The 14,872-nt window shown below is 42.7% G+C and overlaps 2 protein-coding genes across 3 annotated transcripts in view; both read right to left on the bottom strand.

The window, feature by feature from the left end:
* Nucleotides 1-264, bottom strand: part of LOC307046048 (TGF-beta receptor type-2-like) — a 51,208-nt gene extending 50,944 nt beyond the window's left edge. The window contains exon 1 of the mRNA XM_079692185.1: nucleotides 12-264. Coding sequence (XP_079548311.1) covers nucleotides 12-78 — 67 coding nt within the window. The 5' untranslated portion in view covers nucleotides 79-264. The remainder of the gene's footprint in view (nucleotides 1-11) is intronic.
* A 7,672-nt stretch (nucleotides 265-7,936) lies between these two features.
* Nucleotides 7,937-13,062, bottom strand: LOC307013811 (SCAN domain-containing protein 3-like). Of its 2 annotated transcripts, none has more exons than XM_079641355.1 (2): nucleotides 9,163-13,062; nucleotides 7,937-8,951 (listed from the first exon to the last, which is right to left on the bottom strand). In XM_079641355.1, exon 1 carries the CDS (start codon nucleotides 12,765-12,767, stop codon nucleotides 11,580-11,582), a length of 1,188 nt encoding a protein of 395 aa, XP_079497481.1. In that variant the 5' UTR covers nucleotides 12,768-13,062; the 3' UTR covers nucleotides 7,937-8,951; nucleotides 9,163-11,579. The 2 variants fall into 2 exon arrangements, with proteins under 2 accessions (XP_079497481.1, XP_079497482.1); XM_079641356.1 differs by having other exon boundaries at nucleotides 7,962-8,069; nucleotides 9,877-13,062.
* Between the last annotated feature and the right edge of the window lie 1,810 nt (nucleotides 13,063-14,872).

Here is a 14,872-nt window from a genome sequence, read left to right as displayed (position 1 = left end):
ATGGTACTCACCCAGAGTCCCGGGCTGCAGCAGCACAGTGAGCAGGCAGAGAGACAGAACTCCCCGCGGTCCCTCCATGTTCACCGGTGTCCTTCTCCTCTGAGGCAGCGGGGCGAGGGGGGTTGATTCCGCTGCGCCAAGAGCTGCACTCCGCTCAGCAGCTGGAGACTCACTGCTGAACCATCCACACACACACACACACACACACACACACACACACACACACACACACACTCACTCACTCACACACACACACACACGCGCGCGCGCGCGCACACGCACACGCACACACCCCCTCCTTGGGTTTCTCTCTCTCTCTTCCTGTCTCTACCTCTCTGCAAACGGACTTTAAAGTGTCAGGGAGTAGTGTTGCCAAAGTATCAAATTAGAAAATATTAACATAAGATTAAGATTGTTAAATATAAATTACTCTTATATTTTAGTGAGGGTGTGTGTGTGTGTGTGTGTGTGTGTGTGTGTGTGTGTGTGTGTGTGTGTGTGTGTGTGTGTGTGTGTGTGTGTGTGTGTGTGTGGCCTAGCTTTACTGTACTTGTGGGGACCTAAATCTGTTTACACAGTCACGTGTGGGGACTCGCCTCCCTTATGGGGACAAAATGGAGGTCCCCATGAGGGGAATCATTAATTTTAGGGTGAAGACTTGGTTAGGGTTAGGGTAAGGTTAAGGGTTAGGGTTAGGCATGTGTTGGTTATGGTTAAGGTTAGGATAAGTCTCCAGGAAATGCATGGAAGTCAATGTAATGTCCCCTGAAGTGATGTATACACGGTATGTGTGTGTGTGTGTGTGTGTGTGTGTGTGTGTGTGTGTGTGTGTGTGTGTGTGTGTGTGTGTGTGTGTGTGTGTGTGTGTGTGTGTGTGTGTGCATGTGCGTGTGCGTGTGTGTGGTCAATATCACCATACGGTGCATTTGAGACTTCCCCATTTCCCCAAAAAAATCTTTCCATTGAATTTCATATTCATTGTATTAAGTATACGTTATGCTGTTAGAAATGGATCTTGGTCAAGCTCCCACACTTTTTATAAATTAACAGCAAGTACATGCAAACAGCAAAATGTATCCACCCTGAGCAGCAAGACATACCTTGTCTCATCCTAAAGGTTTTTCGAACAGTGACCACAACCGTTTTCTTCTGGTTGCCAGGATCTTTGTGTTTTCTTGTGGTCAGTCATTGAGCCGGAACTCTCTTAGAATATTTCTCTGCTCTCTTTCTGTGTCAGTAAAAGACATATTATGATCATTCATGATCCACTGTTAGCTAACAGTCTAATCCATTCTGGCCTTTAGTTCTTTATATTATGTTATAAATAATGACTTTTATATAAGATTGGTGTTAGAATAGTATAGCCTCTCAACAGGGCCCACGGTTTGTCTGAAGGTTAGCCTCGGCACCAGCTGACATACAGGTATCTCTCCTGGGCTCTGCTTTTGAACACAACAGAGCGGATTCAATCAGAGACAGAGACCGCGTTATTTTAACAAAACATGTTTTTAAAACACCTTGAAGATGTTTGGATGGTACGGTTAGCTGGTTATGGTCGCTGAGTAATGTAAGGCGCAACATGCCTCATTGCACTTGAAAAGTTGACACGAGAGTAGGTGCCCGAAAAACATGCCTTGTGTCTTGAAAGCAGTAAAGAAAACGCCGAAGGACATAACCATGTCCTGAATGTTAGAAGGGCCTAATCCATACACAGAACAGTAGGCGAGTACCAATGCCTTCTGAGTAAGAAGGGGACGTATCCTACTGATGTTGTAAAGAGTGTACCTGTAGGAGCAGGTTGAAGCAGCGATGTTAGCAGTAAAGGACAGTTGTTCGTCATTCAGTCTGAGTCAGGGAGATGTTGATAGAAATGTCAAGGATGGTAGAGTCCTTCCCTAAAAGGAAAAGCACTTCAGTCTTGTTTAGGTCGAGCTTCAGATGGTGCGCAGTCATCCACTGAGAGATGTGGGCCAGACAAGCAGATGGGTTTCAGACCAGGGACAAGACCAAATCAGTTGTGTATCACCTGCCAAGCGGTGGTAGGAAAAGCCATGAGAGTGAATGACTGTATATAATAGACTGTAGAAGGTAAGAGGGGAAAGGGTCAACAAATGGGAGGGACGAGGAAATAGAGAAGAGGTTTTTTTTAGGTTAGAGAAAGAGGACTCTAGATTGATAGAAGGTGCTTTTGCCTACAGAAATGGAAGAAGAGTTAGAGGAGAGAAAAGATTGATAGGTAAGGAGGTCAGTAGGATGGTTCCATCAGCACTGAGTCAGTCAACCATGGAGCCGGATGGGACCTGCAGAGACATGAGAGGACAGAGTGGATAGGAGAGAGGATAGTAGAGTGTCTGCGATCAAGTTGGGAGGCAAATGTGAGAAGGAATCAGAAGAGGGGAGGGCTAAGAGAACAGCTGAGGTCAGGAGAGAGGAAGAGTAAGGAAGGTTACCGCGGACAGGTACTGTACAGTGTTAGAGGAGATTGGTTTGTCAGTTTAAGAGAGGGGTAGCGAGTGGGATATTTATGATTGACCAGAGATCTGAAGTGGGGTCACAGAGAGGTTTGATGTTGTCCAGCTTCTGGTAAATATGATATCAAGGTGGTTTCCAGCTTTGTGAGTAGGTGGGGATTGAGACAGTCAGAGTGCTAAAGCGTTTAGCAGCAGTAGTAAATCAGAGCAGTGTATCAGAAATCTTTCTGGATATTAAAGTCCCAAAGAAATACCGGCGACGGCCAGTATTAGGGACATTAGTTTGAGATTTAATGCCTCGAAGAATTCCCCCATAGGACCTGGTGGGTGGTAGAAAACAACAATGATTCATTGTATTGGATGAGTCATGTAACAGCGAAAAATTCGAAAGAAAAGAGTAGGCTGTGGCCTTAGTAGTCTTTGGGGTAGCAGATGTGCAGTTCCACAGGCTGACTGTGATAACGTGTTTGAGCGGGTTGGATGAGAGAGGACAGGTTATGGTGATGGAATATCTGCAAGGCCTATAATATCTGCTGAAGCTGGTACTTGGAAGGCAGTCAGCTGTCAGGAGTAGAGATTCTAGGTGATGCATATTAAAATTGATCTCCAAGATGCACCTAATGTACTTTATTTGTACTGTCCTAAGTGCATAGCAAAGGGGTTATTTTGGGAGACCCCTTGACTGTTTCACTTCAAACACTTCTAGCAATATGTAGGTCCCAATAAAGTACCTGTACCATTGAAGGCCCTGCAAAGAGTGGTTTGTTAGGCTGAACATAAAATAGCCAGTGCTCAAGCTTCAAATATACAGTATTAAACACCAAGTGTGGAAGGATAAGGCTATGAGAATGAGTAATGGTCCCAACCAACCGGACAAAAGTCTGCTCCCAATGTTGAGATCAGAAAGAAGTTACTGAACAAACCAGGCAGCACTGAGAGGCTCAGGGAAAACTTCAACCTCCCGGACATTAGGATTAGGAAGTCACTGTCTAAGATGCAAAAAAAGGGAAGAAAAGGTCAGAGTTATACCAAAGTGCAGTGTTTTGTGCAGTGTGTTTGCCGCAGTTGCTTTTGTCTTATATGAAAAGTCCCTATCTATGGTTTTAATGATGGAAAATAAACATCTACCCACACACTTACACCTTCTGACAAATGTATATGCACACACACACACACACACACACACACACACACACACACACACACACACACACACACACACACACACACACATACACACACACACACACACACACACACAGACACACAAGTCACACATCACACTCAAAACTCTTAAGTGAGTCATATCCACGCGGTTTTCTTTCTGCATTCCTATTGGTTGAAATCCCTCGTCACCATGACAACATGCTCAACGAGCAGTGACTTATGGCGCTTCTCCACTGCAGCAAGTAGCAAGGTTTAAGCGTGCCGGGTTTTGCTTTTCCACTAGGGGTAGTTCCGGCTCAGGGTTACTTTTTCACCTTTTTTCTGGCACTCCAAAATCGAGGTTCTTACCAGGCCAACAGCCGGGCTGAATATGCTAAACTAGTGACGTAAACACTATCGACTGCTGAATGGTCAGAGAGAATCGCTGGCAAGGGGGCTACAACTACAACAAAATGAACATATTTGACCGTGATTTAATTGTAATACACGTTTCAAAATGATGCCGAAGTAACAACATACTGATACCGGTGAGTAAAAACCATGAATTAATGCTTTGACAAGTCTGCAGACAGACGGCAGGCGAAAAACCTTTTAAAATGCGTGTGTGGAGATCGGATCGATCAGGCTAAGCTAACGTTGTATATGCTCCGTCCACACTCACAACAACGGCCTACAGACATAAATAAACCAGCGACTGTATTTGCCATGACACAGACAGTCTGTGGTTTGTACCTGTTTAATTTTTGTCTAGTTTCTGAACAGATATGAGGAGCTGTGAGCCCTGAGTGCTAACAGCTAACAGCTGATGTTTTGGTTTTGTGGTTCGCATTGAAGATGACGTCACAGAAGTTTTATGCAGCGTCGCTCCGCCCGCCGAACAGCCGATCGCCCCGCCTACACTGCGTTACTATAGTTACTACCCCAGTAGCTAAACTGTAATGGAAACGGAGCATAAAGTGAGCCTGGCCTACCAAGGCCTAACCATACCGTCCTAAGCCGTGCTAGGTCCTGCAGTGGAAAAGCACCTTTACTGACTCTGTTTTCGGACCACATATTGTACATCAGCAGCTAATGCCAATACACAGTTGCAGCAGCGATAAAGTGTAGACACTCGAGTAATTATTAGTATTAGTGGTGTAGATTGTGTGTGTGTGTGTGTGTGTGTGTGTGTGTGTGTGTGTGTGTGTGTGTGTGTGTGTGTGTGTGTGTGTGTGTGTGTGTGTGTGTGTGTGTGTGCGTGCTTGTGTGTGTGCGTGCTTGCGTGTGTGTTTGGAATGTTAAGAACAGCTGTGGACACGAATGGAAGAATTTACAGTGAAATCTAACCTCATGATGGTATACGATGCACACATTCACATTGACACACAAATACACACACACACACACACACTTCAGTCAGGCAAATATTTATCCATTGTTAATAAATAACATCGATATTTTCAAGACCCTTATCCATTTCTATTTATATTGTGTTAGCTGTAATCAAGCCCTTCAAATCACATTTTACTTGTCAGATAGTTATACTCTTTTAGTTATTTTTTGTGCTCTATTTTCAGATGTTGATATTGTATAATTGTTTATTTTCTAATCTTTTTTTATTTCGAATAATAAATCTATCGATCATAAATCTATCGATTAGATTTATGATTCGAAAATTATAAAAGTAGGGTAGACATGTGGAGATTATCCGACTGAACATAACGTGATCCGTCTCTTAAATGTGTGTCAACCACAGACCTTATTTCCAGCTATTTTCCCAAAATCCTATGGAGAAATTGCATTGCTTTTTTGTCGAGGGAACTGGAAGAAGCTTACTTCCGGGTTTTAGGACGCGTCACTGTGGCACTCTATAACTAAAGCAAATAACAACTTGTTATTACACTGCTTCTGTGCACCCTTTTCACCTAATTACACATTTGCTTTATGGTGGCTACCATAATGATGATAAAAACTTGTAATATAAGACGAAAAGACAATGGTTTGCACAATACTAAATACTAGGTAAAATAACTGCTCCAAGCAGGAGAAGCTAACACTTTTTTTCAATACCAATAAACTGATCAATCATTGATTGGAATTTTTGGGAACAATAGAAAATATGGCAGTTCAAATGTATTCGTACACTGAACAAAAATATAAATGCAACACTTTTGTTTTTGCTCCCATTTTTCATGAGATGAACTCAAAGATCTAAAACATTTTCTATATACACAAAATAACAATTTCTCTCAAATATTGTTCACAAATCTGAAAAAATCTGTGATAGTGAGCACTTCTCCTTTGCCGAGACAATCCATCCCACCTCACAGGTGTGGCATATCAAGATGCTGATTAGACAGCATGATTATTGCACAGGTGTGCCTTAGGCTAGTCACAATAAAAGGCCACTCTGAAACGTGCAGTTTTGCTTTATTGGGGGGGTCTGGGGGGTCCGAAAACCCTAGGGTTAAACCCTAACCCTAACCCTAACATGTCACCCATTGAGCATGTTTGGGATGCTCTGGATCGGCGTATACGACAGCGTGTTCCAGTTCCTGCCAATATCCAGCAACTTCGCACAGCCATTGAAGAGGAGTGGACCAACATTCCACAGGCCAGAATCAAAAACCTGATCAACTCTATGCGAAGGAGATGGGTGACATGTTAGGGTTAGGGTTAGGGTTTAACCCTAGGGTTTTCGGACCCCCCCAGACCCCCCCAATAAAGCAAAACTGCACGTTTCAGAGTGGCCTTTTATTGTGGCCAGCCTAAGGCACACCTGTGCAATAATCATGCTGTCTAATCAGCATCTTGATATGCCACACCTGTGAGGTGGGATGGATTATCTCGGCAAAGGAGAAGTGCTCACTATCACAGATCTTTTCAGATTTGTGAACAATATTTGAGAGAAATTGTTATTTTGTGTTCATAGAAAATGTTTTAGATCTTTGAGTTCATCTCATGAAAAATGGGAGCAAAAACAAAAGTGTTGCATTTATATTTTTGTTCAGTGTATGTGCTACCTAAGGGGGAGAATGACAGTGACCTCAGAAACAAGCATCAAAAGAATATTCAAAATTCAAATATCGCTAATGAAACATTTTTGCAGGCCAGTTTTTTGTTGAATCGCCATACACTTGCACAAATTACATTACATTACATGTCATTTGTAAGACACTTTTATCCAAAGCGACTTACATACTCAATACTGTGGACAATCCACACAGGAGCAATTTGGGGTGAAGGGTCTTGCCCAGGGACACAACGACATGCTGACTGTAGTGGGGTTTGAACCCCCTGATCCCAACACCAAAGCTCTATCCACTGCGCCACACGCCTCCGTGGCAAATTGCACCCATAATCCCATACATCCCATATCGTGATAAAGTGCAGTTTGTATTTGAACCCTTCCAACAGGTCAGGAAGCAGGAGAGAAATAAATAAACCAACTTCTAAAATCAAATCAAAACTAATTTCCTTTCAGGGAGAAGTCAACTCAGTCAACTTCATTCCAGCATTTCCTATAGCAGCTCAATTACACAGACACACATAATTGTCTAACTCTTCAATCCACACATATTGAGATGATTAGTACGACACATGGGTTACGAAATTGGGTGCTACGTAAATCATGGTCTAACACAAACACATTCACACTGTTAATTGAAAGCAGCTGCTTGCAGTGTGTTGAAACAGCGCAGTGTGTGGCTGTCCACCTGTTGTCTTGTGGATTGAGGGAAATCTACGGTGGCCCTGAAGGGCAAGTCAAAACAACATTTCACAAAACACTCCAGCATTTCCGAAAACACCACAGCATTTCACTAAACACTACAGCATTTCACTAAACACTACAGCATTTCACTAAACACCACAGCATTTCACAAAATACTACAGTATTTCACTAAACACCACAGCATTTCACAAAACACTACAGCATTTCCCTAAACGCCACAGCATTTCCCTAAACGCCACAGCATTTCACAAAACGCCACAGCATTTACAAAACACTACAGCATTTCACAAAACGCCACAGCATTTCAGAAAACGCCACAGCATTTCACTAAACGCCACAGCATTTCAATTATATTTACCAAAGGGCCAATTTTTGTCAAGCATGACAAGCTAAGGGCCAAAATGTTATTTTTCACTAAAAGTTGCTTTACACTATGTGCAGATGTTACCTCTATTATAATTGTTGTAGTAGTCGCAGTAGTAATTAAACAAACCCTGTGTTGAGAGAAAAGGAAAAATGCATCCTTGAAACAAAATTAGACCGAAATCAAACATTTATTAATAATAATAATAAATAAATGCTTTAACAAATACAAATGATTTTGCTGTGGTCTGATGGGGCATAACAATAAAACAAAAATAAAAAACAACAGAGTGAACTCTGATCAAATAGTCAGACAGGTCCACATCCAATTCAGCAAACACTGTAACACACACACACTGGGAAAGACAGGAAGACAGAAAGAGAGTTTCAGTTAGTCACTTTTATAATGTCATACCAAAATACACCGCATTATTAGTTTTAACATTTTTAAATATGTGTACCAAATAATATCAGGCTGTAAATAACAAATAGTATTGTTTTTTTTTTACTTTATTTGTAATATATTATTTTAATGTTGTATTCAATTTAACCAGTTTGTGGGCGGTTGTTAAAAGCCCTGCATTATCCAAGGTTTTTTCTCTATCATATTAATAATTTGTTTTTAATTACGCTGTGTAGCATTTTATTTAGGAAATTAATTTATATATAAAATATAACTATAAAATGGTTATTTTTGTCTTACAGTTTTTCTCGATTGCTAACACACATTTTTTTTTAAATTGCTCAGTTTCTCAGAACACTAAACACAATTCACAAAACCCCACACCCAAAGTGAAAAACACCTAATTTCTCCTGCTAAATTAAGAACTGCACTCAAAACTACATAAACACTTACCAAATGCAAACTTTAGCACCAAATATAACACACTTCATTCACAATACTAGATGGTTTGACCACCCAACTACACACTGCTGAGCATAATCTAAAGCACTTCCGTCTTTTATGGGCTATGCTCTGTACATAGAGGTTTCTGCAGAGAAAGATTGCTTGAGTATACAGAAATACAGTAAATGAAAAAATACAAATGACTTGTTGAAAAAAATCATATTTTATTCAAAGATAACATTGTGCAACATGCATCTCAGCTCATAGTTACTCTGCTTCGGATCTCTCTAAGTGTGATGCATTGTTTGCCAAAACCCCGTTTGTAACTGCTGCTTCCTGTGCCTCATTGAAAATCCTTAGCCTTCCACCTGCACCTCTTCTTTTCTCAGTCCTTCAGATAAACAACAAAGATATAATGGTTGGTCAGTGTCTGTGTTGCATAAAAGTAAGTTTACCACAGTAGATTGTGCAGGATTTTTGTACAGTTATAGTATGCAACATACCAACAATTCAATTACAGTAATGAAGTAAATAAGTTTCACACAACGGATATCAGCACTGATATATCATGACTAATGCAGAGCTAAAAACTGGGAACTAACCTGTTTTCAAGTCTAAGTGTCCGGATTACAGAGGCGACATTACATCAGCTTAGATTAGGCTGAACCCTCTGTCCAGCCTCTCTCATCGTCAAACCATGGTTGATAACATTTCATTTCATTTGAGAGTACTCTTCTTTGTCCACGTCCTCTCCCTCCAGCTCTTCCTCTACCTCTCATTCTTCCTCCTCTCACTCTCACCCCACCTCTTTCTCCTTCTCTCACTCTCAGCCCAGTTCTTCCTCTTCCTCTTGCTCTTGCTTCCATGTTGGCTTCCATTGTTGCTGTAAGAAAGTACTCACCTGTGGTCTTTTTATAGTGCTAACATCCTGATTGATGAGCCAACAATTATGCTATCAGTTGTTTGGTCAGGTGGAACGTGTTTCTTGATCATTGGTCCATGTGTGAGGCATTTTGAATATCAGTGTTTTAAACCTGCTAACACGTGATTTTAAGTCAGATTCCTGTGTCTTACGTGGAGAAATGTGTGCAGTGGTTTGCAAAAAGTGCCATGTTGATTTGCAAATTGTGTGAAAAGCTGAAAACGTGTTTAGAGTTTTGCAGATTTGAGCCGATGTTTTGCTCTTTGAGTGTCAGTTAAAATAATTGTGCTTTATGTAGCATTTTAGTGTGTTAACAATCGAGAAAAACTGTAATAATTATTATACCACAATAGAATTGACAAATTGCAAAAATAAATTGATGTTGTTCACTCACCAATCAGTGAGAGAAGTGAGAGCGGCGGGATGAGGCAACCTGTCTGATGTTGGGCTTGTATTCTGTTGTGGCAATCCTGAGGCACTGTCCAAGATGTGCACTGGAGAGTCTGTTCCTGTTCTGGCTTTTGATAGCATTCATTGAAGAAAATCCTGATTCACAGATGTATGTTGAGGGGAACATTGTGAGTAGGAACATAGCAATAGCTCTGGTGTTTTTGAAACAAGCTTGGGGAACCACGTTGATCCAAAAGTCCCACACTTGGTGTGTGTGTTGAGCTTTCAGCAACTCAGAGCTTCCCATCTCTAAGACCTCCATCAGAAGAGCTCCCTCTTCTATGGAAGGCACCAGCCTTTTGGCCTCTCCAGTCGACTGCCCGTCTGCTGACACAGAGAACGGCTGTCTGAGGAAGAGGAGGATGTCACGTGAGATTTTAGGGGAGCTTTCAAATCGCTCCTTGAAGTTTTCTGCCAGTTTTGACACAAAATCCTTAAATACTGGATCTTCCGGCATTTCATTCTTCTCGAAGTGCTCACGCAGACGTGGAAAGGGCAGCTTCCTCCCATGAATGTCTCTCTCCAAAAGGTGCAGCTTTGACCGAAAAGCTTCAACCGACTCGTACATCTCAGCAACAGTGTGGTTCTTGCCTTGCACCATGAGACAGGATGTCACACAAAAAATGTACATCTGCTATCACCAGTGCTTGAATTGGGCCGGTACTCACCGGTACGCAGTACCAGCACTTCTGATTTTTACCTATGTGGTACCGGCACTTGAGTACACTCACCATCTTTCAGCAGGCAAGGTGCCGGTACTCAGTAAAATGCCTGTACTCAGCCGCCGGCGGCACGTCATGACGGCCCGGACTGGCCATCGGGAGGACCAGGAGGTTTCCCGATGGCCTGGCCTGTTAAGTGGCCTGCTGGCCTGAGGATTGTTTTGTATACGTATGCATTGTGAACGCAACGCTGCGCAAATGTGGGTCTGACTCCGCCTCACAGAAGGTGTCTACATGATGTGGCCTGCCGACATGGCCACTTTCATAAAGATCATACTAATGCCCTCGATTGGTCTCTGTGTCATTCAAGCTCGGGAGGGAAAGAAAAGACATCACATAACGTTAGCATTTCGAAAATGTTAGCGTTGCTTAATAATAGTGCGAAAAGACAGCGGTTGTCGCCGGACAAGGATTCCCTCTCTCCTTTTCTGCTGAAAGATGGTGAGTGTACTCAGGGACGAGGAGTCACTTAACCAGCCGCCAGTAGGAGTCAGGCTTTACTTTCTTTTATATCCATAAAGGAAAAGTAAATCTGTTTACAGTTGTTTCATTATGGATGTTGAGAGGTATCCATATACCTCTTCATTTTGCTCTCAAAGTGCACCAGATTGATGCATCTAACTTCAATATTTAAAAATAAATTTTCCCGGGGGAGCATGCCCCCGGACCCCCGAGAGGGTGTCAGGTCCACTCCCCATTTATAAAAATTGCACTTTACCACTACACCCCCTCTAATCTCAGATGCACCCCGAGTCATTTTGTTTAAATACAGTGAACCTTTCTAAAATATACAGTAAAGAGAGAAACCCACCAGCATTATAGGATATACAATGACTTTGAGCCAAATACTTGTTTTTGGGCTGTATAAATAAATTGACTTGAAACAGTTGCTGATTTAGAGTACTGGCACCTTTTTTATTCCAATTCAAGCACTGGCTATCACTTTGGTGTCAGTTAAAAAGCTCAAAAACTCATGGGCTTTTTGGCTCTGCAGGCTTGATAAGAACGACATCAGTTCATCACGCAGGTCGCACACCCTCTCCAACACACGGCCCTTGCTCAGCCAGCGAACATCGTTGTGTAGTAAGAGATCCTTGTGTTCAGATGACATTTCCTCTAGCAACGATCTAAAAAGGCAATGCTGCAGACTAGAGCTCTCACGCACAAAGTTAACCAGTCTCGTCACAGTATCCATCGTTTCTTTCATTTTTCCACACAGTTTCGCGCACAACACTGATTTGTGAATGATGCAGTGAAATGTCAGAAGCGCCGGGTTAACGGCGGAAAGCCTGCTTTCCAAGCCTTTGTGCTTTCCAACCATCGACGGAGCCCCGTCGGTTACAACAGAGACGATTTGACTCACATTCAAACCATTCTTTTCGAAGAACTGTGTCAGCTCGTGGAAGATTATTTCCCCGGTCGTGCGCCCGGGCAGAGTAAGCAAACACAGCAGCTCTTCCCGGAATATCTTCCCATCAAAAAATCGTACGAACACAGACAGCTGTTCCATGTCGGTTCGGTCACAGGACGAGTCTATGGCTAAGGATATAGCCTCTGTTTTCTTCAAATCCGTGAGTAGACTGGAAAAACACTCCTCCGCTAAAACCTCTACTCTTCTGGTTGCCGTGTTAGCCGACAGCGGCACCTGCTTTAATAGCTCTAAAACCTTTTTTTGTTGTTTATCATCATGATTTAAAACTTCATGAGCCATGTCTATCGCACACCGTTTAATTAACTCAGCATCAGCAAACGGCTTCTTGGCTCTAGCGAGCGTCCAAGAGACGTGCAATGAGGCAGCTGTTGCGCTCTCTTGTGCCGATGTTGTTTTCGACATTGTGGGAAAAGAGTGCTTGTATGATGCAAGCAAACCTGCTTTCTTTTGTGTGCGCTGGTCGGATTTCTCTGGATAGTTAGCATTAAAACTGGCAGCATAAATAGAGGTGAAGTGCCGCTTCAGGTTGTCTGATTTGATAACAGCTACATTCTGCATGCAAATCAAACAAGTCGGCTTAGCATTGGTGTGGTCTGGTAAAAAAAAACAATACTTCTCAGTCCAGTCAGTTTTGAACTGACGGTTCTCCTGGTCTACCTTCCTCTCCTTAGCGAATTCCATCCTGGGTTTGAGTTATCCACGGCCCGTTAGTGTCATGTTGGTCAATCACTGGGCTGGGATGACAGGCCGCTAGCTGGCGAGCTATTGTTTATATGTGTTTGGCGCTATTCCAGGTGGTGACGAGCAGTGTTGGGACTAACGCGTTACAAACTAACGCGTTACTACAGTACAACTACTTTTTTGCGGCAACTAATAGCGTTACTAGTTACATATTCCCATTAAGTAACGCCGTTATAGTTACTGTGGTTTAAATGGATGCGTTACTGTGTTACATTATGTGATCCAACTGAACCGAATCTCCCTGCGGATGTAACTTACAGGCGAATACAGCGATGTCCTCTCACATCACCATGGAAAAGTGAAAGTAACCAGAGAGGAGTAATGATTGGTTAACGCGGGGTAACATTTCAGGGTAAGCCAATCAGAGACAGAGTTGGGCGGGTCTTGCCTTATGGGTAAATACACAGACACACAAACACTTGCTAACACTCACACATACACGGCAACGCCCACCACCAGCACACACACACGCACACAATGGCAGATGCAAGTATCAGCGAGAGCAGCACTGCATTTACAACTTGGAGATATAACCTCTATTTTCAATTTGTGGGGATAAAGGACGCAAACAATATTACGGTCAAATGTAAACTGTGTGCAGGACAGAAAGCATTGTCCACTTGATTGATTGTTGAGGCTACAATAAAGATGCCTGTCAAAATGTCTAAACATATCATTTGTGTTTCATTGTTCCACTACATTTCATAATGATAATTGCTACAATGATGGGGAGTTGTCTTTTCTCTTACTGTGCCACAGAACAACACACAAACTTGTATTTGCATTGTTATTATTTTTAAAGTAAAGTAACTTGTTACTAGTTACGTTTATAATTCAGTAACTAATAAAGTAACTAGTTACTTTTTTGAGAGCAGTAACTATAACTATTACTAGTTACTTTTTAAAAGTAACTTGCCCAACACTGGTGACGAGTAAGTCAAGCGCGCGAAGCACGTCTTGCATATGCACGCGATAAGGTCAAGGGTCAGGTTTACGAGTGTCGACGGAGGTCAAAATAAAGCGAAACCGCTGACATTTTATTTTATGTTTTTATGTTATAACAAGTGAATGCCTGTAGATCAGCGCGGGCCATGCATTTGCCTCTCGCGGGCCGGATCTGGCCCGCTAATTGGGGTTGGCTGCTTTAGGGAGAACTCTTCTTGTTTGTGATTGGCCAGAGCCAGCTAGAGAAGCACTGCTGTGATTGGTTGTTTTTGCTGCCAGTCAAGAAATGACGCTTCCTGATTGGTCAGCACCCGACAGCGCAACATGTCCCTAAACATCAGCCGCACTCAGAGATCACAGCTCATCATAGCCTATCTGTTCAGAAACTGGACAAAAGTTAAACATGTACAAACCACAGATGTCAGGGGTGGGGAACCTCCGTCCCGCGAGACAATTTGATACGGCCCTGGAGGTAACACAAGAAAAAAAGAAAAAAAATAAGAAATCCATGTGGTGTTATTGTATATGTGTGTGTGTTAGCCAATAGGAGTGAAGCCTTATGCTGCGTTCACACCGGACGTGATGCGACGTTTGGGGGCGGCGCGATTACATGTAAAGTCAATGCAGAGACACGATCAGACGCAAATTCGCTCCGACGGCGCGCATGAAACGGTGGACGCGGCGCGAATCACGCGATTGAGGCGATTTAAGGGGGCCGCGTCAAACGCGATAGTTCAATTTTTTCAACTCGAGCGTCAAATTCACGTGACGCGTTCTCGCGGAAGCCAATCAGAGGTTAGGATCTCAGCCTGCCGTCACTGACGTTCAACCAGAAAACATCAGCAATTAGCTGTTAGCAGTTAGCACACAGAGATCACAGCTCCTCATATCTGTTCAGAAACTGTACAGAAGTTCAACAAGTACAAACCACAGACTGTCTGTGTCATGGCGAATATAGTCGCTGGTTTATTTATGTCTGTAGGACGTTGTTATGAGTGTGGAGTGAGCATATACAACGTTAGCTTAGCCTGGTCGACCCAATCTCCATTCAGAAAACAAGCATTAAAAAAGGTTTTTCGCCTGCCGTCTTGTCTGCAGAC

The sequence above is a fragment of the Notothenia rossii genome (genome assembly GCF_949606895.1).
Source record: "Notothenia rossii genome assembly, chromosome: 7".
NCBI lineage: Eukaryota > Metazoa > Chordata > Actinopteri > Perciformes > Nototheniidae > Notothenia > Notothenia rossii.
This window is presented reverse-complemented; position numbering and strand designations above follow the sequence as displayed.

Bases quoted from the DNA above. Each gene is read 5' to 3' on its own strand.
- LOC307013811 (XM_079641355.1), bottom strand. From the start codon at position 12,767: ATGGAATTCGCTAAGGAGAGGAAGGTAGACCAGGAGAACCGTCAGTTC.